Genomic DNA, 27,736 nt, shown 5'->3' with positions numbered 1-27,736 from the left:
TGACCCTTCTTTTTTCTGACTCTGTACAGCCTCTGGTGATCTGCTACAGAAGCAGGTGCAGACCAGCCGTCCTCTGCACTTCTGTCACTGCTTCTGAAGTGGTTTCCTGCCACATCACTTACTTGTGGCAGTGTCACAGGCAGACCAGAAGTGAAGTACAGCACTCTGTGGGGCCTCTGAAGTGTGGGGCCCAGGGCAGCCACCCAGTTGCCCTTGTAAAGGGATGGGCCTGCCTAATTCTGCCACAGAACAGAATATCAGCGGTTCCCAAACTTTTTAGCACAGGGACCCACTTTTTTAAACGACACTCTATCAGGACCCACCTAGGTTTACCAGACTTTTTAAAAAGGAGCTCTAGAAAGAAATATTTATTTAAAGTATTAATAACAACAACAAAAAGAACCTCAAACACTTATCCCTTGTATTTACACGTTCTTGCAAACTGCAGGAGCTGAGCTCTTTGCAGGATAATTAGCAGCTACAGTATCTGATTTCTGAATAGCCTCAGGGCTTGAGGCAATTAGCTATGTGATCTTTCTGTCACGCTTGGCGACCCACCAAAAATCAAGTCATGACCCACAGTTTGAGAACCACTGGAATAGATTAACTTCATTAGAGAATGCTTTCTTAGCCAATAATAATACTATTATTTGTTGCCATGAATGTGTAATTGTCTCTTCAAGAAGTAAGTTAAGACGAGTGATTTAGTTTTGATGACTGAATGAGTTTAGAGGTCTTTGCAGAGCTGGAAAAGAGGTTCTGGCTGTTAAATGGTTCTTAATTAGTTTATTAATCATTCTGATCTGGAGTGAAAAACCAGTAGAGCTTGTGAAGAAGTTCCTGCAACTGCCTCAAGGAGAGAATTTCAAGTGGGCTTCACCAAACACATAAAAGAAGGGGAGGAGGGTCTCTCCACAGAATGAGGCTCCTGAGTGAGTGTAAATATGAACCTTTGTATCAGCATCATAAAAGGCCACCTGCCCCTCAGGACATTTCAGAATCACTTGGACCCTCTTAAGCTCCTGTCTCAAGGACAGAGTGTAATGAGGCAGAATGTAAACAATATACTTACCTCCCCACTTCCCCACAGCCCAGATTCCTTCCTTAGGACTAAAATTAAACTTGCCCTTCCGTCTTACGGACTTTTTGGCAACTCCCACAGCCCAAAATTCCTCACTTTGCACAGTAACTTCCCAGAAGTGTCTGCCTTCTGTGAATCCCTCATGGCCCAGCACAACAGGGTAGAGATCAAATCTCTCAGGATTGTTGAGCAGATCTTGACGTTTGTCTCCCCATCTCACACTTTTGCAATCCTCAGACAGGATGAGTTGGGGATGAGCCGTATCTGGATCTAGAGTCACATTTGCTGCTGGGGGTGGAGGGAGAGGAGGAAAGAGAAGTAGCATTAGCTGGGAGATTCATCCTGAGCCAGGGAAAACATAGATATGATAGGGAAAACATCCTCCTCACCACCACTGTGCCCATATTTTATTTACCTGAGGTATTTCTATCCTGCCCTTCTTGCCCTTCAAGACAACTCAAAAGAAGCTAAAACACTCATCAGACACTTTCTGAGTTCCTCTGTTGGCAAACGTTGCGGGGAGGCAGGAGAGAAAATGACTGATGCTTCCCTGACACTCCCTATGTGAACGGACCATTTCTGACTCCCTGGGACAGCGAGGGTGCTTCAGTTCTGCCAAGTAGGGTGTTCAGAATACAGTTTTTCTTGTCTCATTTTTCTTTCATTTTCTTTTTAGTAATCATGCTTCATATCTGAGTATACTTGATTCCAGGCCAGCATCCCTGCTGCCCAAATTAAAAAACAGAAGAATAGCCCTGCTGGATCAGTCCAAAGGCCCATCTAGTCCAGCTTCCTATATCTTCCAGTAGCCCACCAGATGACACACAAGACAACTATCCTGTTGCCACTTCCTTGCATCTGGCACTTTCCTTGCACCTTCCTGGCACATCTTCCTTAACTCTTTTCTGTGGCCAAGCAGGAACCGTGAGTGGGGAGGCATTGGTGGTGAGGTGGTGAGGTGGGCCGCTGTGAGATACAGGAAGCTGGACTAGATGGGCCTATGGCCTGATCCAGTGGGGCTGTTCTTATGTTCTTATTGGCAGAAACAGCAGGTGAGAGATACCAGCGTCTTGGGGAATTGGGGATGGACCAGGTTATGAGGAGGGCTCATACAGTTAGGACAGACTGGCCTGGATCTAGTGGGGCACATCTTATAGTGCTGGTGTGGCATTGTCAGTCTTAATGTGATGTAGTGTGTCCCCTCTCATGTGACATCTACATCTTGCTTATCTGCACCCAGCCCAATACTCCTTTTACCAAATGGAGCCCTGTACTTTGTTTCTGGTCATACTGTCTCTGGAAGATGCAGCTAGACCAGGTCCCCCTATGTCTTTGAGAAATATTCCCCCAGGCCAGTAACTCTCAACGTTCTTGTGAACATGCCTGATCTTGTCTGATTAGTACTTGGATGGGAGACCGCGTGGGAATACCGGGTGCTGTAGGCTTATACCATAGTCTTTCGAGACTGAAGGTTGCCAACCATGCCAGTACCATTGGTAGCAAGACAGCAGCTACTCTAGCCCTACTGTGACAAAGTGAGCTCTTCATAGAGATAAAATCCGTGGGGGCAAAGCTGGACTGAGCCCACTCCCCTGCCCCAACCTGCCAGCCAGCCATACCCACTGCTCTTCCTGCTTTCCATGTTTGTCTGAAGAGGCAAATAGTGAATGAGGGCTTGGGGAGGTTTTCTTCCTGTGATTCAAGAGCAGGGGTCCCCTAAGTTTTTGGCCAGAGGGCCGCATGAAATATCTGACATGGTGTCAAGGGCCGGAAAAAAACAATTAATTTTAAATATAAAATTTAAATGGATACATTTGAGATGGAACTTGAACAAATAAACGAATGAATGAGCTCAAATTTCCAGGATTTCTCCAACCATCAATACATACCATAGAAATAAAGCACACACTCAAATGGACTCCCAAAGGGCAAAATGATTTCCAGTTTTTCCGGAAAACCAGGAAGTGATGTTTTTAATTAAGCCTTTAGAAGGCGTTCTGAGGCCAGGCTGCTTGCAGCCTCTCCGGCACCCCCTGGACACGACTGGAGCACAGCTCAAGTTGTGTTTGGTCAAGTGGGTCAAAGGCTTGTAGGGGACCAGAGGCTGGCCGTGGACCAGATAGAGGCTTGCTGTGGGTTGCCTCTGGCCCCTGGGCCAAGGTTTGGAGACCCTTGTTCAAGAGCATTCCACAGCTGAGCTGCTCCTGGATTCAGAGTTACATTTCAGAAGAAGGCAAATGCTTAGAGATACATCTGTGAGGGATGCTCAGCCTTCTCCCTTCTTTTTCCCCCTATTTTTTCCTCATTTGGGGGCATTTCTTGCCCCCAAAGTCCCATAGGACTACAGTCCCTATGGTCTTTAGGACTGCCTGGAATCCTAGATGCAGTGATCATCACCTGGGATATTCTTCTGAATGCCTGAAATGCCATTCCCAGACAGCAATACATGACTGGGTATGTCCTGGTCCTTTTCTACATCTGGGCTTCCCAAGAGACAAGAGCTCTTAACCATCCTCCTGCTGAGACTGGGATGCCCAGTCTCAGTACAAACCCAGTGCATTTGTACCCTCCCATTTCTTTCAGCCCCCTGTACTATGGCAAATCCTATCCAAACCTACCCATTGTATACATCCTTGCATGTCATTCTTCATTACCTGGGAATTGCTTCATGACACTATCCAGAAGGGGTTTTATGTCACAGAATTCTCTGATTTTGCAGGTCAGCTCAGAAGGAAAAGCCACAGGATTTTCAAATGCTTCCTTCTCCTCGGACCTGGTGTTGGGGAAAAAAAATCAGATGCCACAAGATATCCAAGACTTGCTTCAGTTGCTTCTTGACTCCCTCTAGAAGGGGTTTTACATCACTGAATTCCCTGATTCTGCAGGTGAGCCCAGGAGGAAAAGCCATAGGATTCTCAAACACTTCCTTCTTCTCATACCTGGTGTGGAAATGGAAAAGGTGTAGAAGAGGGTGACCAGAAAATGATTACTGGGCTGGGCCACTTCCCTTATAAGGAAAGGCTACAGCATTTGGGGCTCTTCAGTCTAGAAAAAAGGCCCCCGAGAGGGGGCATGATTGAGACATACAAAGTTATGATTGAGACATACAAAGATGGATAGAGAGATGTTCTTTTTCCTCTCACAAAATACCAGAACCAGAGGACATCCACTAAAACTGAGTGTTGGGAGAGTTAGGACAGACAAAATAAAATGTTTCTTTACTCAGTGTGTAGTTGGTCTGTGGAACTCCTTGCCACAGGATGTGGCAATGGCATCTGGCCTAGATGCCTTTAAAAGGGGATTGGACAAATTTCTAGAGGAAAAGTCCATCACGGGTTACAAGCCGTGAAGTGTAAATGCAACTTTCTGATTTTAGTAATGGGCTATGTCAGAATGCCAGATGCGGGGGGGGGGGGGGGGACGGACACCAGGACGCAGGTCTCTTGTTGTCTTCTGTGCTCCCTGAGGCATCTGGTGGGTCACTGTGAGATACAGGATGCTGAACTCGTATATGGGCCTTTGGCCTGATCTAGTTGGCCCTTATGTTCTTATGGAGAAAAAAATCTGATCCCAAAATCCACCCCATATGGAATTATTGACTGAAACAAAAAGACAGCATGAAGGAGAAAAAGAGTAGAAATCCTTGAGACAGAAGCAAGGGAAGACTGGGGGTGTTTTGAGAGGAGGCTTCCCTAGTGATGATAACGTGAATGAAGAGAAAACAGAGAAGGTGTTGAAGCACCTCAGGGTAACGTGTCTCTGAAGGAAGGGGACAGAGGTCTGGCAGACCTCTTCCAAAGAGACAGAAGCCCCTGAAGAACCACATTCTTCACAGCCCTTCCCAGCATCAAGAAGCAAGAAGGGAAATGAGTGGGATCCACGTACCTCTGCAAGGTCTTTCCGAGATCCTGAGAAGAAAAGAAAGAGAACTCAGAACCTGCCACAAGGAAGACTTTGGATGGAGATGCTCTCTGGTCCTCCAATGTTCATTTGGCAGTGAGATCAGTGTACTATAGGAGGTTCACAGTGCAAAGTTTTGCCAGCACCTGAACATGCAAGCCGCCCTTGGAGCCATTCCAGCCGGCTAGAGCAAAACAGAGAAGACACCTTCATTTTGCTCTAGTTGCCTGGAATGGCTCCAAAGGGGAGGAGGGGCACTTTCATGGCACATTCAGGCACCTGTAAAACTTCAGTGTGACCCCCTGTGAATTTCTCCTGGCCTATCTGTAACAACCAGCCAGGGCAATATCCAACTGACCATGAGAACTTCTTTAGATCTATCTCTAGCAAACAGTCAGGGCAATAAATCAATCAACACTGCTAAGCAGCTAATGATTCTATAACACTAACTAAGTGCACTGAATAATGCCTCGATTTCCCAAGGGGATACTTATCGCCAAGCAACTTCTGACCCAACTGGTCAGAGGGCATCTATGCAGTAGCGGTTAAATGGCCAAGACTGAATTTAGATACGTCACCTCTTATGCTCAGTAAGATACCTCTGTAAAAGTAGTTTTATTTAGGGCGCAATCCTAACCCACCTTCCAGTACAGACATAAGGGCAATGCAGCTCTAAGGGAACAAACATTCCCTTACTTTGAGGAGGACTCCGTGAGTGCCACTCAACTGCAGGATGCAGCACATGCCCCACTGGCACAGCTATGCCAGTGATGGAAAGTTGGTTAGGATTGTGGGCTTTAGGAATTCAACTTGCCCCAGTACCTTCCAGTTAGACTAATGTAATGCACTATACATGGAGCTATACATGTAATGTGCTATATAGTATTTGGGGCTCTTCAGTCTAGAGAAGAGGTGCCTAAGGGGGGACATGATTGAGACATACAAAGTTATGCAGGGGATGGACAGAAAGAAACTCTTTTCCCTCTTACACAACACCAGAACCAGGGGACATCCACTAAAGCTGAGTGTTGACAGAGTTTAAGACAGACAAAAGAAAATATTTCTTTATTCAGCATGTGATTAGTCTGTGGAACTCCTTGCCACAGGAACTAGTATGGCATCCTGTTCCATCTTGCCTAGATGCCTTTAAGAGGGGATTGGACAAATTTCTGCAGGAAAAGTTCATCACAGGTAACAAGTCAGGATAGGTGTGTGTAAACTCCTGGTTTTAGAGGTACCTCAGAGTTCCAGATGCAGGGGAGGGCATCAGGCTGTGTCATAAGAACAGCCCCACTGGATCAGGCCATAGGCCCATCTAGTCCAGCTTCCTGTATCTCACAGCGGCCCACCAAATGCCCCAGGGAGCACACCAGAAAACAAGATACCTCATCCTGGTGCCCTCCCTTGCATCTGGCATTCTGTCATAGCCCATTTCTAAAATCAGGAGGTTGCACATACACATCATAGCTTGTACCCCGTAATGGATTTTTCCTCCAGAAACTTGTCCAATCCCCTTTTAAAGGCGCCCAGGCCAGTCGCCATCACCACATGCTGTGGCAAAGAGTTCCACAGACCAACCACACGCTGAGTAAAGAAATATTTTCTTTTGTCTGTTCTAACTCTCCCAACACTCAGTTTTAGTGGATGTCCCTCCATTGTGAAAATTGCCCATTGACACCCACTCTCTGTTTCCTGGCCTTCAACCAGTTCTCAGTCCATGAGAGGACCTGTCTTCTAATTCCCTGACTGTGGAGTTTTTTCAGTAGCCTTTGGTGAGGGACCGTGTTGAACGTCTTGTGTGCTCCCTGAAGCATTTGGTGGGCCGCTGTGAGATGCAGGAAGCTGGACTAGATGTGCCTGTGGCCTGATCCATATGCTCTATGGGCTCTTCTTATATGCTCTTATGAGCTGCCCTTGACAGCCCGAGTAGCCTGTGGAGCTCAGCAGATCATACCTTACCTGCAGGAATTCACTGGTTGGCTGCTGACACTTCTCCTCCATCTCTTGAATGAGAATTTCCAGAGAGAAGAGTTCACTGTAGAGTCTGTCCAGGTGCTTGATCCTTCTTCTTGCAATCTCCTTCTCTGCCCGTTCCATCTGGGCCAGGAGACCTCTCTCCTGTTCTTCCAGAAACTCATGTATTTGTCGAAACTCAGCCATGATCTTTTTTCTATTTTCTACTGTTTGGTTCTGCAACAAGTAGATAGGAAGAAAAGAATGGCAGGCCAAGGACTGACAGCCCAATCCTGAGCTGCCTGGGGCACTCACCTTCAGAACGGCTGTGTACAGAAGATGCGACCAATCAAGCTATGGAGGATTAGAGGACCTGAGCTATTTCCTGTCTTTGAACTCCTGAATGCTCTATTCTGCATCTCCAGAAATAGGTTTATGTATCTTTGAACCGCCCAACAATCATGACACTTACAAGCAGGTCTTGGCTTTCTTTCTCTACATCTGCTGTAAGCGTCTGGATATTTTCTCTTTCTGCCCTCAAGATCTTCAGCCTGATACTGATCTGATCCTGGTGAGAAATGAAAGTTCAGTTTATTTCATTTGAAGACATGACTGATACTAACACAGACACACACAGAGACGAAAGCTCAGAGACAGACAGGTGGGATCCAGTAAATTGTATCCTCCCTGCCCAAAATTCTCCTACAGATCAGGAGAGAGATCTTGGGGTGGTGGTGGACAGGTCGATGAAAGTGTTGACCCAATGTGCAGCGGCAGTGAAGAAGGCCAATTCTATGCTTGGGATCATTAGAAAAGGTTTTGAGAAGAAAATGGGTAATATTATAATGCCGTTGTACAAATTGATGGTAATGCCACACCTGGAGTATTGTGTCCAGTTCTGGTCGCCGCATCTCAAAAAAGACATAGTGGAAATGGAAATGGTGCAAAAGAGAGCGACTAAGATGATTACGGGGCTGGGGCACCTTCCTTATGAGGAAAGGCTACGGCGTTTGGGCCTCTTCAGCCTAGAAAAGAGACGCCTGAGGGGGGACATGATTGAGACATACAAAATTATGCAGGGGATGGACAGAGTGGATAGGGAGATGCTCTTTACACTCTCACATAATACCAGAACCAGGGGACATCCACTAAAATTGAGTGTTGGGAGAGTTAGGACAGACAAAAGAAAATATTTCTTTACTCAGCATGTGGTTGGTCTGTGGAACTCCTTGCCACAGGATGTGGCCTGGATGCCTTTAAAAGGGGATTGGACAAGTTTCTGGAGGAAAAATCCATTACAGGTTACAAGCCATGATGTGTATGTGCAACCTCCTGATTTTAGAAATGGGCTATGTCAGAATGCCAGATGCAAGGGAGGGCACCAGGATGCAGGTCTCTTGTTGTCTGGTGTGCTCCCTGGGGCATTTGGTGGGCCGCTGTGAGATACAGGAAGCTGGACTAGATGGGCCTATGGCCTGATCCTATCAGTCAATCCTACAGGAGATCAAATCAGTCAATCCTACAGGAAATCAACCCTGGCTGTTCAGTGGAAGGACTGATGCTGAAGCTTAAATACTTTGGTCATCTCATGAGAAGGGAGGACTCTTTAGAAAAGACCCTGATGCTGGGAAAAACAGATGGCAAAAGTAGAAGGGGACCGCAGAGGATGAGATCGTTAGATAGTGTCACAGAGGGAACGAACATGAATTTGGACAAACTCTAGAAGTTAGTGGTGGACAGGTAGGCCTGGTATGCTGTGGTCACGAAGAGTCAGACATGACTTAACGACTGAACAACAACAACAAAAATGAACTGGGACTCATCTGGATCTGGCCTTACTGCTCACCTTGTGTGTGCACCAGATTTTTGAGGCATGGGTCTCTGAGGTGGAGGTTGCCCAAAGCCTGTAGGACCTGTGGAGTACCCTGAAGGCCTTCATCTTCAATATTATGGGTTACAAGTCATGATGTGTACGTGCAACCTCCTGATTTTAGAAATGGGCTATATCAGAATGCCAGTGCAAGGGAGGGCACCAAGATGCAGGTCTCTTGTTATCTGGTGTGCTCCCTGGGGCATTTGGTGGGCCGCTGTGAGATACAGGAAGCTGGACTAGATGGGCCTATGGCCTGATCCAGTGGGGCTGTTCTTATGTTCTTAACTGTGCCTGGAAATGAAGGCCTGTCTGTTAAGCAGGGTGGTGGCAGCATTACTGGACTAGGGGGCCAAACTGCCCTAAGGAAATGTGTGCCCACTTGGGAACTAGCCAATGGATATGGTTAAGAACTATGTACTCCATTTTTTGGTTTATTTCAGAAATGTACCTTGCTATTGTGTTACCTCCTTCCCCCACTCAGATAACATGGAACAGTAAAAAAGAAAAGATAGCAGTAGCCTAGTCCCACAAGTTGAGTGTAAGGAACACTGGAACTATTTCACCAACAATTTTGTGCACCAAGAAAAGTTATCCAAAGAGGATTACCTTCCTTAGAGCAGAAGATAATTAGCTTCAGCCCTCAAGGGAGTCAGTTTCTGGAAGTACCAGGAAGAATATTCATATTCCACAGAATTCTGTTTAACCAAACAAGATTCGCTTATCAGAGACCCAAATGATCCTACCTTGTATTCCTTGGCAGCCTCATCCAAGAGAAGGATGGTATGTGATTGATGTTCAGGGGATCGCTCACAAAACAGACACACCAATTCCTTATCCTCTTTGCAGAAGAGGTGGAGTCTTTCTTTATGTCTCACACATAAATCCTCTTTCTTTGGATTAAGCTGTAGAAGTTTGATTTTTTCAACAATATTTGCCAGTTGCCAGTTTGGCCGGAAATTCACTTTCTTGATTCTGGCTTTGCAGAGGGGACACTCCAGATCTTCCCCCATATCTTCCCATGTCTCACAGTAGCGGGAGATGCAGCCCCTGCAGAAGTTGTGGCCACAGTCCACGGTCACTGGGTCTGTCAGGATCTCCTTGCAGATGGGACACTTGAGCTCCTCTTCCATTGAGGCTGTTGCCATGATGGGTGGATCCACTACTGCTTTGTTAGAGGAGCAGCTTGCAAGTTCTGAAAGAGGACATCAGGTTGGGAATGGGCAACTGAAAAAGAAGAAATGCCTCTTGGGGAAACCACCATTTCACCACCTATCTACTCCAGAAGCTCCACAATTTCTCTGCTATAGTGTCTACTTTCTGAAACTATTGACCAAATGAGATCCTTCCACCCACTCCAGAGACTAGCTCTCCCTGCAGCCAAAGACCTTCCTGTACCAGAAAGCTGTTTGACCTGAAAACTGCAGGATTTCAAGGAGTCCATTATTATTTTCAGTCCATTATTGTTGTTATTATTGAGAATATTTATAGACCACTTTTCAACAACAACCACCACCTTCACAATGGTGTATATCAGTGTTTCTCCACCAGTGGTATGGGTACAAGGTGGTGCCTTGTGGTACATGTGGGACCCCCAGACCTCTGCTACAGGCAGAGGTAGGAGGCTTGGCTCAGTGGGCAGAGCTCTATCGAGTACTTTTCATGTACTCAAAAAGCCCTCCTGTCCATCATGAGCAGTAGTACTTCCAATAGGTGGACAATGTGAAGGGCTACAGTGGTGGACAAACATTGAGAAACACTGGTGAAAGAAATTAAAAAGTGATTCACTGTCCTCAATGGGCTAACAATGTCTTTTTTAAGACAAACCAACAAACAGGCCCTGGAAATGATGCTGTCTATTGTGAGATATAATGCAATCCTGGCAGCAACTGTTACCCTGCACATGCCTGATCTTGTCTGATCTTTGAAGTTAAGCAGGGTCAGGCCTGGTTAGTACTTGGATGGGAGACCGCCTGGGAATACCGGGTGCTGTAGGCTTATACCATAGTCTTTTGAGACTGAAGGTTGCCAACCAATGGAATCCTGTACATCTTGCTATATGCAATGTCTTAACCCCATTTAAGGGGGTAAGTAACTGTAGTAGTAGACTCCTTACCCTTGGAAGATGCATTGGACTCTGAAATAGTATATGTTGGCAACCTTCAGTCTCAAAAGACTATGGTATCGTGCTCTGAAAGGTGGTTCTGGAACAGCGTCTAGTGTGGCTGAAAAGGCCAATTCGGGAGTGAACTGGAAACAGTAATTTGATGATTATGATGATGGAAGGAGTTTGCAGTCAGTGATGAGCTATTGGTGTAGGAGGCCAGCTGCTGTTCCTCAATGTTCCACGTGAATGCTTCCTTAAGGGGAGATCTTGATGGAAAATGGGCAGCCAGTAGGGTAGGAGGTGCAATCAGTCTCGGCCTCAGCCTTCTCCCTTCCCACAAATCCTGCTCAGAGAAGTGCAAGTGTAAGGAAGAACAAAAGGGGAGGGGGGTTGCTGGTAATCTTGAGTGAGACAAAGGCAGATGCTGTAGGAGAAGTTAATGGGCAGAGCAAGGGAGCATAGTCCTAACACCACCTTTTAGGGTTCAGGAGTGACCCTCTGGGAGCTGATGTAACCTGCTGGTGCTCATTAGGGTGCTCTGCTATTTGCCTCCGTCTTAAGTACAGCCTGTGTAACTATTGAGAGGCAGTGTGGTATAGTGATTAGAGTACTAGACCTGCGTTCAAATTCCCACTCAGTAGGTACCTTATTGAGTGGACCTTGGACCACTATCTCTCAGTCTTGCTTATCTTACAGGGCTGTTGAAAGAATGAAAAGTGGCATAGGAGCCATAAACACACGAGCTTTTCGGAGGGAGCATTTGGTGCATCATAAGCCTCCAGTGATCGCTCCTCCAAAGGAATTCAGAATTCAGTTTATGCTGCTCCTGAACTTCTCACCACTGGAGGAGTGCACATAACAATATGGAACTGATTTCAGTTATTGGACTGACAGTTTTTATTTTAACTTTTTACACTGTTCTGAAAATTTAAAAGTTTAGACAATTCTTATATATATACATTTATATTCCCAAAACCTGCTAGCCTGGTTAGCTGGAAACCACAATCTCCAGGAAGCAGCATCTCAACTGGCTTACCTGCCTTCTTCCCCATTATGAACAGCTGCTCTCTCCCCCCTCCCCCCACAGTGCTCTGAAATATGCCTACTGTCATTAACAGAGAAGATCCTTCCTCAAATACATGCATTTCTCTCCTCCTGATACAGGCTGAGCCCAGATTCAGTGAGAATCACCCCCTAGTCAGGTCTTCCTGCAGCAGTGTTGCATAGTGAGAAGTTCAGGGACATCAACAGTGCAATCCAATACATATCTACTTAGAAGTAAGCCCTGGTGAGCTCAAAGGGGCTTACTCCCAGGTAAGTGTATATTAGACTGCAGTATCCTTCGGGATGAGTGATCACATCCATGTTAGATGTTATCCAAGCTGGAAAAACTGCAGAGAAGGAATTAATGATCATGATAGAAGCCTGTTCCCTACAAGAACACACTAAGCATAGGAAAGTCTACTGGCTCAGCTCTGTACTGTCAACACTGAGTGGCAGCAGATCTGTAGGGTCTCCTGCAGGGGTCTTTCCCAGTCCTCCCTGGCAAATCGCCAGTGTGCCCCGTATTGGTTAGAGCCACTGTTGGTTAGAGGGACAGCTATTCTCCCCTTGCTAAATATAAGAGGGGTACCACTACAAAAAGTGCCTCTGTACCTAGTTAGCAGGGGTAAAGGTGTTATGATACATGGAAATGAGAGCCAACTTGTATTAACACCTTATTGGTTCCCTTCTGTATCATAATAACACCTCATTGCCTCTCAGAACAATCAGTCTCATTGGTCAATTCTTAGTTAAATAAATCCACTTTTTGTTCCATAAGGCAGTTGTGTTTTCTTTTTCTGGTTAATTGGCCATAACTTTTGAAAGAGTAGAGATAATGCAGTGTGGGTTGTTTCATTGCATTCTGCATTAAATCACCTTTCTATTGATACATAACATGATGGTATTAGTCATACATGTCAAGGTTTTCACAATTTTGGCCACTAGTGTCAAGCTCAGCTTGTTGCCCTCTTAAAACTTGTTGCCTAGTGCATTTGCCACCCCTGCAGTCCTCCTTAGCTATGCCACTGCATACTAGGACAGGTAAAGACACATGCACTGCTGTTGGGTTAAAGTTCCTCCAAACATTTGTTTTAGGGAAATAAACCTGAGCACTGACTCAGTAGTAAACCCCACAGGGTTCAATGGGACGATCTACTCTGGCCTAGAAAATACAGTATGCTTAAAGCTGCAGCCTGAGAAGGGCATCCCAGAGGTATAGGTATTGTGACTGAGAGAGGGATGTTACTCTCTCTTTCCATAGTGCCAGAGCACAGGGTGGAGGGGACCCAAGGAAGTTCAAGATGCTCACCCACAACTCCACTTCTGCATCTGTTTGACAGCAGAGCATAAGCACAGCAAGGGAGGGGGCAGGAACAAGGGTGACTGGCAGAGGTTGCAGCAGTGGTGTAGGTGGGGGGAGCAAAGCACTAGGTTTTGCAGAGAGCTCGGCATTTGCCTTCGTTTTGCTCTCCCCACTTGGAATAGCTCCGAAGGGGAGGGGCCCCTTGCACGCTGCGGTGAGGCTCCCTGCAAAACTTGGTGCTTTGCCCCCCTCTAGCTACGCCACCGGGAAGTGGGTGCCGCTGGGCTGGTCTGATTCCCGATACTGAACCTAACCTAAGCCTGCAGCGTTCTTCTCTGAACACCAGATGCTGGCAGGGCAGCCACTCTCGTGCCAGCCTGGGGAAAAGTCCATCGGAGTGGAGCATGTGCTGGAGATGGAAGGGGCCTCGATGTCCCAAGGCTGCAATCCTGTTCACACTTACCTGGGAGTAAGCCCCACTTTACTCAATGGCACTTACTTCCGAGTAGACACGCAGAGGAGCGAGCTCTCCCCTTGCCCACTCTGTGCCATCTGCACCGCTCTCGACTCTAAGAGGGGCGCAACTCCCCAGGAAAGGAACTTACCTCTGGGGGGGGGGCGATCCTGCCAGAACTCTGCAGATGGAGTCTCCTGGTCGTGCTGGAGCTGCAGAGGGGCCGAGCCTGGGCTCCGGGCTCTGATTCTAGGGGCTTAGCAAGGCAAGGGAGGCCCCCATCCTTGCACGGGGGGAGGCGCCGCAACGTGTTTGCCAGTCCCAGCCTGCGAGCCTCCCCTCCGTCACTTCCTTCCACTGTAGCCGAGCCAGGCAGGGCGAGAAGCGCCGGTGCCTGGGAAGCCGCGGGGGCTGTGCGGGGAGTGCCAGCTTTAGGCAGGCGGGCTGGAGGAGGATCTGATCAGCCTCCCCTGCCAGGCTCCTGCAGGACTCTCCCGGTCCACATCTACCCCCACCTGTTGGCCATGCAGGCATCCCAGTGTGCCCATGGAGGACAGAGAGCCTGGACATTGAACCAGGGAAGAGGGAATCTTGGCAGGGGCAGCTTTTTAAACCCTTCCCTGCTGAGCTGCACCTGCCCACATTTCCCAGCGTGTAATTAGCCTGTGGAACTCCTTGCCACAGGACATAGTGATGGCATCAACCCTAGATGCCTTCAAGAGGGGATTGGACAAATTTCTGCAGGAAAAGTCCATCACGGGTTACAGGCTATGGTAGGTATGTGCAAGCTCATGGTTTTAGAGGGAAGCTGTCCCTGATTGCCAGATGCAGGGGAGGGCACCAGGACGCAGGTTGTGTCTGTTGTCTTGTGTGCTCCCTTGGACATTTGGTGAGCCACTGTGAGATACAGGAAGACTAGATGGGCCTTTGGCCTGATCCATGGGGCTTTGGCCTGGGCTTTGACCTGATCCAGTGGGGCTCTTCTTATGTTCTTATGGGGAAAGACAGAACTATCCAGCCAAAGGGTTTAGCACCAAGAAAATAGTGAGGAGGGGGGATATCTTGCATCCCTCACCCTAACTCCTAGATCAGTGGTTCTTAAACTTTTAAGCACCAGGATCCACTTTTTAAAATGAAAATCTGTCGGGACCCACTGAAAGTGATGCCTTTAGCCTGGAAATGATGTCATGGCTAGAAGTGACATCATCAATCTAGGCTTCAAACCTAAGCTACAGTGTTCCCATTGCACACAAGACAGCAAGACACTTGATGCCTGATCTTGTCTGATCTCAGAAGCTAAGCAGAGTCAGGCCTGCTTAATACTTAGATGGGAGTATTCCGCCTGGGAATACTAGGTGCTGTAGGCTTATACCATAGTCTTTCAAGACTGAAGGTTGCCAACCTTTCCCATTGCACAGAAAGGCTTGGGCTGCTATTTTGCATAGCTGAAACAGCTGAAATGGCTACTGCTGCATCCTATGGACTTTGGACAGCCATGGGCGGCTCTTGACGCCTCCTCAGGAGGACATTTGTCACCTTCCCCCAAGTAGGGGAAGTGACCCTGCAATTGGGCTCCTCCAGTCTGTGCCAGCTATTTAGTAGTCCCATGTCGGGCTGGGAGGCCTGACGTAGGTTTTTAGATCTGGCGGACCTCTGCCAGTCCTGCCCCCTCCAAGGAGACAGACCAGGGACAGACTACATTTGCTCTCAGTGTTGAAGGGATTGTCACTCCTGAATCGGCCTTTTCAGTCACAATAGATGCTGTTCCAGAACCACCATTAAGTGTGCGATACCATAGTTTTCCAAGACTGAAGGATGCCAACAACTTATCTATCTATCTATCTATCTATCTATCTATCTATCTATCTATCTATCTATCTATCTATCTATCTATCTATCTATCTATCTATCTATCATATTTTTATACCACCCAAGGAATGCAGGGTGCTATACATGGTCCCTCCCCTCCTTTTTGTCCTCACAAGAACCCTGTGAGGTAGGTGAGGCTGAGAGAGAGTGACTGGCCCAAGGTCACCCAGGAATATTCATGGCTGAGCAAGGATTTTAACCTGGATCATCCCAGTTGAAGTCCAACTCCTGAACTATTACACCTGTGGTTCCCAAATTGTTTGGCACTGGGACCCACTTTTATAAACAACTCTTAATCAGGACCCACCTAGCTTTACCAGTCTTTAAAAAAAGGTGATCTAGAAAAAAAAATTATTTATAAGTAATAGTAGCCAGAAAAGATATGCAAACATTTATCTCCCTATATTCACACAAGCTTGCAAACTGCAGGAGCTGAGCTCTTTGCAGAATAACTGGGAGCTACAGTATCTGAGTTTTGAATAGCATCAGGGCTTGAGGCAATTAGTTATCTGATCTTTCCATTACCCTTTGGCGACCCACCAAAAATCAGGTTGTGACCCACCAGTAGGTCCCGACCCACAGTTTGAGAACCACTGCAGCACACCATTCTGGCTACAGGAGACTATGGCTTATATAAGGAAGATTACCAGAGGTGCAACAATGTAACGTATCTAGCACTGTATAGAGAACTTCAGACATTTTAGGCTTTGGGGGCAGATCTAGCTTCCTCTCCGCCACTTTTTCCCCCTCTCTTTTTGCTGAACGTTCAGCCACTGAAGTACTTCAGAAAGTCTTGCTTCTGTCTGTTTTGTTGGGTTCCCCCTTTTTATTTTAATGTTTTAAATGTTTAGCTCTTCACTGCTGTAATTTGACTGACGTTTTATTTTTTCTTAGTTGCTTTGAGAAGCACCTACCTCACAAGGTTGTTGTGAGGACAAAAGGGGGAAAGGAACTCTGTACACCACCTTGAGCTCCTTGGAGGAAGAGTGGTACAAACATGTGAAAAATAAGTCAGAAGGCAAGTTTAAACAAGAAAGGGGAGGAATGGGGGCAGCTTCCAAACTCCAGAAAAGAGAACTGCTGAAGAGGCTGGCCTTGCTGTTTGTGGATGAGTGAGGGCCTATTTCCACATTGTTTGGTATCTGCAGCACTGCTTAGGAACCAGAGGGCGCATGGCGGGAGACTGTGCTGTGCTTCCTTCTTATGCCAGCATAGCCCTGCATCTCCAAGTGGGACTTTCTGCCATGGCTCCTCTGTTGTTCAGTGTGATGCTGGGAGGGACCTTGAGCCCCTGGGTTGTCTCTCCACCTGTCCTGCAAGTAGCCCAACTGCAGCCACCTGTTCTGTGATCAGGCTATGGTGATTCTTTATATCCTGCCCCTCAGGATACCTCCAGTCTTCACAGCCCCCTGTGAAGAGAGTGACTCAAGAGCACCCAGGGAATTTCAAAGGCTGAGCTGGAGATTTGAACCTGTATCTGTATCCTAGTCCAGCACTTTAAACCAGCAATTTTCAATCCTTTTTCATTTCATGGCATACTGACAAGGTGCTAAAATTTTCAGAACACACCATAAGATTTTGGACCATTGACAAGGCACATTGTACTGCCAGTGGGCGAGGGGGCACTCACATGCTCAAAGGCCCTTTTAATAAATTACGCTCCCCCAAACTCCTGTGGCTCACTGTGGACCATTTGCGGCACACTGATCTGCTACAGCACACTGGCTGAAAACCACTGCTCTGACCCCTACACCACATGTTCTAAACATGAGTATTGACGGAATCTTGTTTTGTTTAGATGCTATATGAGTTGTAGTTGCTGAACTTGGTAATTTACAAGTGCCGCCGCCTTTTTACAAGTGCCGCCGCCTAGGGAGGTACGTGGGGCGGCTGCAAGAAATAGGGCCTTCTCAGTAGTGGCACCAACGCTATGGAACTCCCTTCCCCTTGACTTAAGAATGGCTCCCTCTCTTGAGACCTTTCGGCAAGGCCTGAAGACCCTTCTGTTTAAACAGGCCTTCTGAGTTCTTGGCCTTTTAACATCTTTTTAACATCTTTTAATATTTTTTACAGGCCTGATTCTTTTATGACTTGCTGCTGCTCTATGCTCTTTTTACCTATTTTTTTTTACTCTGATTGCTGTTTTTAGTATGTGTTAATATGTTTTTATTTGTTTTTAAATTGTTTTTAATTATGTTGTAAGCCGCCTTGAGTCCCTTCGGGGAGAAAGGTGGGGTAGAAATGAAGTTATTATTATTATTATTATTAATTGTTCTATTATCTTGTAACTTTTTCTTTTCTTTTTTATTGAGTACTACTGGAAATTGGGACTCATTTCAACATTTTAAGGCAAAGATCCTGGAATAGGCTTGAATCAGAATGTCAAAATGCTTCCCTTTTTTTTTTTTTTGCACAGCCTTAATGATAGGGCGATGGGGCTGGGCACTTGTGCTTGAAGCAGGTTGGACCGGTTGCAAAATGAACAAACCTCATGGAAGATATGGAACCTGCTCAAATAATGATAAAATTATGTAACACTTTCTTTTCTGTGTGGAATACTAAATAATGTTTCAAGAGGGATGGTGAAGAGCCAACCACTGACTTGCTGAAAGCATACATGCTTGAACATAGCTTGATTATAAACTGGGAAAAGAGAGAACTATCAAAAGAAGGGTTTAGCAGCATGAAAATGGCGTGGAAAGGGATGGGGGAATTTGGTGCTTTGAAGTTGTTAGTCACCTTCTCTGTCCTCCTGGGCATAAATATTGACCAAAGTGGCATTTCAAAAGAAGTCTTTTCCATAGTCTTGAACTCAGTGCAAGGGAATTCTGGGATAGCCACTCTGGGGCTTTTATTCTCAGCATGGAGAGAGAGAGAAGCAGTTTAATTCCAAAGAAGTGGGAGTATATGAGCACTGCAGAAGTTCCACCATGATGACATTAACATAGGTTTTAACAAACTGACAAAGTAGGCATGAATGCAGCCGGAAGTGAATGGAATTTGGGGATCATTTCACCCTAGAGCAATGGTTCTCAAACTTTTAGTGCCGGGACCCACTTTTTAGAATGAGAATCTGTCAGGACCACACAGAAGTGATGTCATGACCGAAAGTGACAGCATCAAGCAGGAAAATTTTTAACAATTCTAGGCTATAATCCTACCCACACTTACCCAGGAGTAACAGCCCAATCCTGAGCTGCCTGGGGCACGCGGGTGTAGCGGCACCGAAAATGGCTGCCGCCGTATCCTGCATGCCCAAGGGAGCCGCGGGTGGCACCTTGGGAGAAGGGGACTTTCATCCCCTTCCCCTGGGGAAAGGGAGTAGCGCCGCAATGGTAAAGGACGGTGAGCCTGACGCAGAGGCTTTGGATCTGGTGGAGCAAAGCTCCATGGGTCCCACCTCCCTCTGTCCCCACTCCCTCCCCCCAGCATGCCTCCCCCTGCCTCCTGCCTCCCCATCATGCCTCCTCCCTGCCTCCTCCCTGCCTCCCCCTCCCCAAAACGCCTCCTCTCCATGCCCCCACACCCCCGCTTTCTTCTCCGCCGTTTGGCGGTCTGCATGACTGCCAAGCAGTGGAGGCCGGGCACCTGCCCGGCACTAGCCCAGCACCAGCCCAACATTAGGGCTCACAAACATGCCTTATGGCACGTTTGCGACAGTACGTGCCGGCATAAGCTGGCATGCAGAGCTCAGGATTGGGCTCTAAGTCCCATTTACTATCATTGTTAAAAGCATATACAGAGTAGCCTGTTAAAAGTACAATGTGTACAAGTTTTCTCCAAATGCAGTCCCATACCACGATAGCATCAAGTCTAATATATTAAAAATGACATTTTTCCCACCCAAAATTGGCTCACAACCCACCTGGTGGGTCTTGACCCACAGGTTGAGAAATACTGCCCTAGAGCATAGGCTTCTCAAATGCAGGCCCTCCTAGGTGTTGCAGGAATCATGGTTCAAATCTCTGAGTATACCAACCATATCCAGAAATTTTAACCATAAGTGTTACCTCTGGCTATGATAATCTGAGAACCAATACGTTCCGGGGACCTTCAGAGATGGCAAAGGATGTGATGAATCTGTCCTTCCCCAAGTTTTCCTGTTCCTTTCTGTGTAGTTTCTATCTGTTTTTCTAGTTTTCAGCTCTGTGGCGGCTTCTGTGGATTCAGGGCTGGGAACTGCAGGTAGCTTGAGTTTTACAAAGGCCATAAGGTTGTGGGGGAGAAAGCCTCTCCCTTCTGAGTCAGGGATGTTGGAGTCAGACAGGAGTCAACTGATTGGTTCACGTTCCTACTGGGTCCCCTCCAGGAGTGGAGAAGGCAGAGATCAGGCAACACAGTGACATCATTTCAGCCAAGCAAGAAAACATTGCAGCCAGGTGGGAGTTGTGGCCCTTTGTTCCAGCTGCCCAAGAGCTCAGCCAGAGAGCTTCTGGGAGGAGAGACTCATCACTGTGGGCAAGAAGCGAGAGCGGCAGCATAGCTAGGGGGGAGTCAAAATGCGAAGATTGATGGCGATACAATGCACTATGTAAGTGGCCCTGCCTTGCTGCAGGAGCCATACTGGGCAGCACAGCAACGCTGCCTTCGTGTTGCTCCCACCAACCTGTATAGCTCCAGTGGCAAAGGGAGAGGCCACTTACATGGTGAGTTGTGGCACTGTCAATAGTGTTTTGACCCCCCCCCTACCTATGTGAGTAAAGGGTTGGAGGTCCTAAAGGCTCAGATCATTAACAGCCCAGCAGGGCCGAGCAGCCCACACTGCATCCTGTGCTAGTTAGGGGCTTGTTGGAGGTCTACATGAGTAGGGGACATTTGAACCCACTTTCATCATCCGTGACACAGATTTGCCACTCCGTAAACATTTATTTTCCTTAAAAATAATAAATCAGAACTTTGCGTTAGGCTGAGAAAGAAACCAGGAGTCCATGAAGATTTAACGGCATCAGAGTCGTGTGCTCGAAGGGGTCCTATCAACATTTTGGCTGCAGCCTTTGGCCCCAGCTGGGGCTGGAGATTTCAGAAAGGAGGGATTTTGCCTGAAATGTCCCAAGAGCTTCTTTGAATAGCAACAATGAATGGAGTTTTATTTGGTCTGCATCTTCTCAGGGAGAAGGAAAAGGAAGATTGAAAGCAGGTCTGAGGAAGCTTGGGGATGTTTAGTGCCCCTAAGGCACCCATTTCTGCCTCAGGCTTGAATAGATTAGGCCAGGGCTTTTCAAACTAGGGCATCGTGATGACCCAGCCTGTGGGCCCTGACCTCTGTCCCCTTAAGGGGCGGGGGCAGCCTGGAGGCAGGGAGGAGGCAGCAGTGCGATCTCCAGGATTGTGCCGCTCAGGGGGCTGCAGGGGCTTGGGTAAGTGCACCCAAGCCCCTGCAGCCCCCTGAGTGGCGCTATCCTGGGGATTGCACCGCTGCCTTCCACCTGCCCCCGCCGCCTTCCCCCCCCGCCCATGCAAGCACTTACAGTGGCTCAAACCCTCCATGAGAGTTTGAAAACCACTGGATGATGCTATTACTTGTTCCCATGAATATGTAATTTTCTCTTCAAGAAATAAATTGAAGAAGGAAGAGAAAATTCTGGGTCACAGAAGGAAAAGCAGGAAAAAGTCATTTAAACTGAAAGAGGAGAGGCCTTCGCAGGGGTGGAAAAATGTTTCCAGCTGCTCAATGGTTCTTCATTACTTTCTTGTTAATCATTCAGGTCTGGAGAGAAAAGCCAGCAGAGCTTGTGAAGAAGTTCCTGTGACTGCCTCAGGGAGAAAGTTTCAGGTGGGCTTTACTGGACACATAAAAGAAGGGGAGGAGGGTCTCTCTGCCGAAGGAGGCTCCTGAGCAAGTATAGAGATGGACACCTGTGTCAGCATCGGAAAAGGCCACCTGCCCCCCAGCACAGTCCAGAGTCACTCGGATCCTCTTGAGCTTTTGTCTCAAGGACAGAGGAGTGTCATCAGGAGGATTCACAATTCTGTACTGACCTCTCCATTTCCCCAGAGCCCAGATCCCTTCCTTGGGATCAAAGGCAAAGTAGCCCTTTCTCCTCACTGACTTTCTGGCCACCCCCACAGCCCAGCCTTCCTCATTTCCCACCTCCACATCCCAGAAATGTCTGCCTGCAATGAATCCTTCACATCCCAGCACAAAAGGCCAATAGTCAAATCTCTCAGGCTTGTCGGGCAGAGCTTGACATTGCTCTCCCCTTCTCAGGCTTTTGCGATCTTTAGATAGGATGAGGTGGGGATGAGCCGTGTCTGGATCCAGAGTCACGTTTGCTGCTGGGGGTAGAGGGAGAGGAGGAAAAAGAAGCAGAATCAGCTTGGAAACTGTTGTGCTGAGTGGCAGAGATAGGTCCCCTTGGCATTATCCGTTTCCCAAAAAATGGTTGGCAACCTTCAGTCTCGAAAGACTATGGTCTTTCAGTCTATGGTCTAAGACTATGGTCTTTCAGTCTCGAAAGCCTACAGCACCGCGGTATTCCCAGGCCATCTCCCATCCAAGTACTAACCAGGCCTGACCCTGCTTAGCTTCCAAGATCAGACAAGATCAGGCACGTGCAGGGTAACAGTTGTTGTCAAAATGCCCCCACTTTTAGGGATACTTATAGAGTCAAATGAAAAGAAGGTGGCAATATTTGTTTATAAATACCAATTACTACTTAAAAAGCACGACAGGCATGAGCTTAGATCAAAATGGAATGCTGAACTGGACTGCCCCCTTATGAGTAATCAATGGATGTTTTTGGTGACAATTAAATAAAAACCCATAACAATGCTTTATGTACTTCTCATTTTTTGTAAAAACAAACAAACAAAACATCCCAAATTTGCAAAAAAATAAATAAAATAAAACCACTCTCTCCATATTCTCTAACACCTCTCTCTACATGTGTGTGGCTGTACCTATACCACCTATATCACCTACCTAGTACATTTTTGAAGCTATTATAATGTATAATTATAATTTATAAAAATGAGCCCTTGGAATAAAAACACACAACACTGCTTTCTGTGCTTCTAACTTTGGAAAACACCAAAAATAAAACAGTTTTCCGTGAAAAAATAAAATACTTTTCATCCACCTCTATCAGTGGGCAGTGGGACCAAAGACCTCAAATTACATTTGACACAGCCAAAAATTATTTTTAGGGGGCAATGGGTGCCCTTTGGGGAGAAAGACGGGGTAAAAATCAAATGAATGAAATAATAGTAAATATTATGAAGGACTTTGTAAGGAATCTAGATGTTGGTGATGGATGTGTCTACATATCCTTTTGTTGTGTCCTCTTATTGCATGCTTCTGGGTGAAGTTACGAATAGCATCAGTTATCCTGCAGGTGCCCAATCTTGTCTGATCTTGGAAGCAAAGCAGAGTCAGGTCTGGTTAATAGTTGGATGGGAGACCACTTGGGATTACTGGGTGGTGTAGGCTTATACCATAGTCTTCCGAGACTGAAGGTTGCCAACTAACCAACCATTCTTATTGATATATATGCTATTTAAACTATTTACCTGTAACCTGGAGATTAAATATGGGTCAATGGACTCATAATATGGTCCACAATATGGACTCTCTCTGTCCTCATGATGGCTAAAGACCGATATTACAAAAGTGGGAGGAAAGAAGGACACAGGGTGGCGGGCAATGGATGGACGGCATTTTGAGTTTATCGCCTTTTGAATGAACTTACAGCCTGATTGGGCCACCCAGCCAGTACCACCAGAGCCGACTGCTTTATAGCAGCCATAATAAACAGCAGAGTGCAGAGGTGTGCACTGCCGGAGCACCTGTGAGAAGACTGGAGCTTTCCTGTGTGTACCAGCAGATCCCCTGGGACCTGTAGAAGTAGGGTAGGTGGGACGAGGTGGCGATGGGGGCCAGGACAAGGCAGGATGGACAGGCAGCAGAGGCAGGGGATGTGCAGATCTGCTCTGTGAAGGGGGTGGGTTTAACAGCAGCAGTGCATATCAAATTCTAGCCCCCTTCCTGGACCCAATCCCATATGGACCTGCACCAGCAAATTTGCTAGCCAGGTCTGGATACACTCCTCTGTGCTTCTGATGCTTGCTCCTGGTTAGGGAAAGAATGTCCCCTTATGTAGAAGAGGACCTCCAGGACTCTCCCCCCCCACTCCTCGGCTGACCTGTACACCCTCCTTCAAAATTAGAGGGAACGTTGAAGAGGGTTCTTTCATAAGCTGGAAAAATGACATAGGAAGGAACCCACAAGAAGTAGCCTATGTAAAGGCCTTGACATCCCTTTGAGATCAGAAGAGCCCTGCTGATCAAACCAAGCAGGGCAACTACTGTCCAAACCCACCAATCTTATGCATGCTGGCACATCGTTCTTCATTACCTGGGAATTGCTTCTTGACACCCTCCAGAAGATGTTTTACATCACAGAATCCCCTGATTCTGCAAATGAGCTCAGGAGGAAAAGCCACAGGATTCTCAAACACCTTCTCAGACCTGTTGTTGAGAAAAAAAAAATCTGATCCCACAATCCATCCAAACTGGAATTACTGACTGGACAAAAGGATGGCATGGAGGAGAAGGGCAGAGCAGAAAGCCCGGAGACATAGGCAAGGGCAGACTGGGGAGTGCTCTGGGGAGGAGGCTTCTCTAGCTATGGCAGTGTAAATGGATATAAAATACAGCAGGCACCTATGCAGCTGAGGGAAGGTGACAGAGGTTTGGCAATCCTGATGGATGTGAAAATGGAATGTTTAAAGAGGGTGGAGAATCTTGCATTCTTTCCCCAAGAGACCTGCATTCTTCTCAGACTGTTCCCAGCATCAGGTGACAAGAAGGGGAATGAGTGGGATCCACGTACCTCTGCAAGGTCCTTCCAATATCCTGAAAAGAAAAGAAAAAGACCTTAGAGCCTGCCACAAGCGAGTCCGTCTTCTCAGACCCTGGACAGAGGTGCTCTCTGGTCCTCCAGTCAGCAGCAATCGGTTTTGCATGCTCCACTCAGGATCTAAGCCTGCAGCTCCAGAGTGGAGCAAAGATCTTCCTGTCAGCAGGCAAAGTTCTGCCCTTTCCTTTCCCGGGCAGGAGGTCTGGAGGGTAGAGCCTCCATTTGCCTGAAGATAACATCCAAATTCGAGGCCACCAGCACCGTGTGACCTTGAAGCAGCTGACAAGCTGAGCTGAGTTATTCCATCTGCTCTGAGCGTGGGAGGATGGAGGCCAGAATGTGAAACCAGATCAAGAAAGTAACTCCTGAATGTTGTGGTTCTTGTAAGATAGAACATTCTTTCAAATTGTAAAAATCCCTACAGGGATTTAATAAGCCTGCCTATGTAAACCGCCTTGAATAAAAGTCTTGAATAAAGATATTATTATTATTTTATTATTATTATTTCAGAACAATGCAGAGCGGTTTACTCAAATGTTCAACAGTTCAGGTATGCCACAGCCTAATTCTAAGGCATCCTTATGCTAGAACAAGTGTTCTGGTGGCGTAAGACACTTTAAATCAGTTGCAAATGTGCCCCACCGTCAGGTGTAGCTGTCTGTCAGGGATGGTGGCATGCCAGTGGATACATTGAGACCCTTGGCACCATGCCAGGGGAGGAGGGAGGACGATGTAGGGTATAGGGCAGAGGCACAGCAAGGGCTGTTAGGGGGCAATACTGGCAGCAATGGTGCTGTCAACATCCTATCTCCTTTCCAGCTCTGGATCTGCCTTCTGGGGTTCACCTGTGTCAACGTATGTCTGAGCAGACCTGTTCTGAAGCCAGAGGCTAATCCCTGGGTAAGAGGAAAAAATATTCTCAACACAAAACACTCTTGCTTAATTTGCAGCTTCCATGTTGCCCTAATTACCACTGACCTGAACTGTTGTGCATGAGCTTGTCTTATAGGTAACTGCAAAATGCTCATTCATTTCCTTCCCAGGCATATTTCCCAGATTTGAGACCCTCTCTCCTCCCACGTCTACCATTTTGCCCTTCACCCCTTTCTACAGCAGCTCCTTCTGCCTCCAAACCGAGACTGGTGACACAGGCAATAAATCACTGGGTTTGGATGCTGCTAGTTGAAGGCTCCCAGTGAACTGCTGAGGTGAGCCGAGTAAGGAGAAATATACTCTTGGCATCAGGAACTCCCCAATGCAGGTGCTGGACCATCAGCCCTTTCTGAATGGGGTGGCACTTCCACTGCAGGAAGAGCGGTGCAGACTGAGAGTCCTTCTGGATCTACAGCTGCTCCTACATTGCCAGGTGGTGGCCACTGGCATCTCGCCCAACTCTGTCTGGTGCACCAGCTGCAGATGTACCTGAATCACATGGACCTGTTTAGGTGGTGGTCATCATGATACATAGAATAGTGTAGGTTTGCAGAAGGCGCACTCAGGACTCCTGGGAGAATGCATGTAGCTAGCAAAAGGGTTTGCATTTCTAAGATAAAAACATTCATGAACTTTGCTCTTTTTTCAACCACACCCACACCCACAAACTGCACTGGAGGAGGTCCATCACGGGGGTGATGTGCTGGCTTTCCACACTGAGTGAAGCAAACCCTAGTGACACCGCTGGCTGGAGCGCAGAATACTCACACAACCTTTGACTACATGTGGCTTCATTAATATTGCATGTTGTTCTTCCAGAGGAAGGGCACTCCCTTCCATGAAAGGACGACTCACTGTCCGAAAGAACCCCTGCTCTGTCTTGATTCAGTTTCAGTTAGTTAGTGGTCCCTGGTACCATCCAAGATAGACTAATGCAACGCACTTGAAGACAGCCTGGAAATGGCAATTAGTGCAGATTGCTGCAGCAAGGGTGGCTACTGGAGCTCAGCAGAACAGACCTTACCCACAGGAATTCACTGGCTGGCTGCTGACACTTCTCCCCCATCTCTTGAATGAAATGTTCCAGAGAGAAGAGTTCCCTGCAGAGTCTGGCCAGGTGCTCCTCCCTCCTTCTCGAAATCTCCTTCTGCACCAGTCCTATTTGGTCCAGAAGGCTTTGCTCCTGTTGTTCCAGAAAGTGGTGTATTTGTCGAAACTCAGCCTTGGTCTTTTGCCTCTCTTCTTCTGTTTGGTTCTGCAACAATTAGATAGGAAGAAAAAAATGGCAAACCAAAGGACTGAGAGCACTAGCCCTTGCATGTCTACTCAGAAGTAAGTCCCATGGAGCTCAATGGGTCTTACTCCCATGTAAGTGTGTATAGGATTGTAACCTGAGTGAGTCTTGGAAGCACCAAGAGATACGACAGGATAGGAAGGACGTTTCTGACTTTTCATACAGACCATATCAACATTTAGTCATGAAAGAGTTTTCTATAGACCTCAAGGGCCCCACCTTCAAAATGGCCATGCATAGAAGATCAGTCACTCCAGCCAGGGAGGATTTGAGGAGCAGAGCTACCACATGCCTTTGGACTCTTGCATTATCTATTCCATGTCTCCAGAACTAGGTTCATGTATCTTTTAACTGCCCAACAATCGTGACACTTACTAGCAGGTCTTGGCTTTTTTTTTCTGTGTCTGCTTTACATATCTGTATTTTTTCTCTTTCTGCCCTCAAGGTCTTTAGCCTGCTACGGATCTGATCCTGGTGAGAAATGAAAGTTCATGCTGAGTTCCTTTGGAGGGACTACTTATATATTTACACATAAACACAGAGAGATGACAGTTAAGAGACAGACAAATGGGATCAAGTCAACTGGACAAAGTGTTTTCTCCCTGTCCCAAGTTTCAGTATTTTTCCGGCAGCCCCCTGAGTCCCTTGATCCCACAATTCTAGAACTTTTAACAGTTTATCCAGTTGGAACCCCAAGTGAAAAACTCTCTGAGACAGGAAAGATGAACACACATTCCACCAAGAACCTTCTCCAAAGCTTCCTTCAGCTTCACTGCATTTTGTCATATGCTGGAGTGGATGAAACCCATAGGCAGAACAGAGTTGCTGGACTCACATTTATTTATACCCAGGGTATAAATACCCAGGGTATAAATAAATATAAATTGGTATAAATTCCAATGTCTTTTGAGTCAATAGTTCTCCACCAGGGTGCTGTCCTAACACATATATTAAAAACGGTCACCAGTGTCAGTAAAGTGCACATAAAATGTTCTTTCTTTAAAATCACCACATACAATGGTCACCCAAAATCTACATCTGGAGATGCTTTCTGTGGAAAGGCCAGTGACT

The 27,736-nt window shown here is 47.0% G+C and overlaps 2 protein-coding genes and 1 pseudogene across 4 annotated transcripts in view; 2 read left to right on the top strand and 1 right to left on the bottom strand.

Annotated features, from left to right (window-relative positions):
* LOC136639120 (zinc finger protein RFP-like) overlaps positions 1–27,736 on the top strand; it is a 573,475-nt gene that overhangs the window by 178,408 nt on the left and 367,331 nt on the right. The window lies entirely within an intron of this gene.
* Positions 415–27,736, bottom strand: part of LOC136640351 (tripartite motif-containing protein 10-like) — a 40,877-nt gene continuing 13,555 nt past the window's right edge. The window contains exons 3-12 of one of the 3 annotated variants that reach the window (XM_066615413.1): positions 27,041–27,136; positions 26,396–26,626; positions 24,412–24,434; positions 23,935–24,047; positions 9,551–9,999; positions 7,407–7,502; positions 6,941–7,171; positions 4,967–4,989; positions 3,736–3,854; positions 415–1,366 (exon numbers count right to left, since the gene is read on the bottom strand). In XM_066615413.1, the coding sequence (XP_066471510.1) occupies positions 852–1,366; positions 3,736–3,854; positions 4,967–4,989; positions 6,941–7,171; positions 7,407–7,502; positions 9,551–9,999; positions 23,935–24,047; positions 24,412–24,434; positions 26,396–26,626; positions 27,041–27,136 (1,896 nt within the window). In that variant the 3' untranslated portion in view covers positions 415–851. Of the gene's footprint in view, positions 1,370–3,735; positions 3,855–4,966; positions 4,990–6,940; positions 7,172–7,406; positions 7,503–9,550; positions 10,000–23,934; positions 24,048–24,411; positions 24,435–26,395; positions 26,627–27,040; positions 27,137–27,736 lie in introns of all 3 variants that reach the window. The other 2 variants (XM_066615412.1, XM_066615414.1) reach the window with 2 other exon arrangements.
* On the top strand, positions 10,686–10,802 carry LOC136642885 (5S ribosomal RNA; annotated as a pseudogene).

This window comes from Tiliqua scincoides, chromosome 2 (assembly GCF_035046505.1).
Source record: "Tiliqua scincoides isolate rTilSci1 chromosome 2, rTilSci1.hap2, whole genome shotgun sequence".
In the NCBI taxonomy this organism is placed as follows: Eukaryota; Metazoa; Chordata; class Lepidosauria; order Squamata; family Scincidae; genus Tiliqua; species Tiliqua scincoides.
This window is presented reverse-complemented; position numbering and strand designations above follow the sequence as displayed.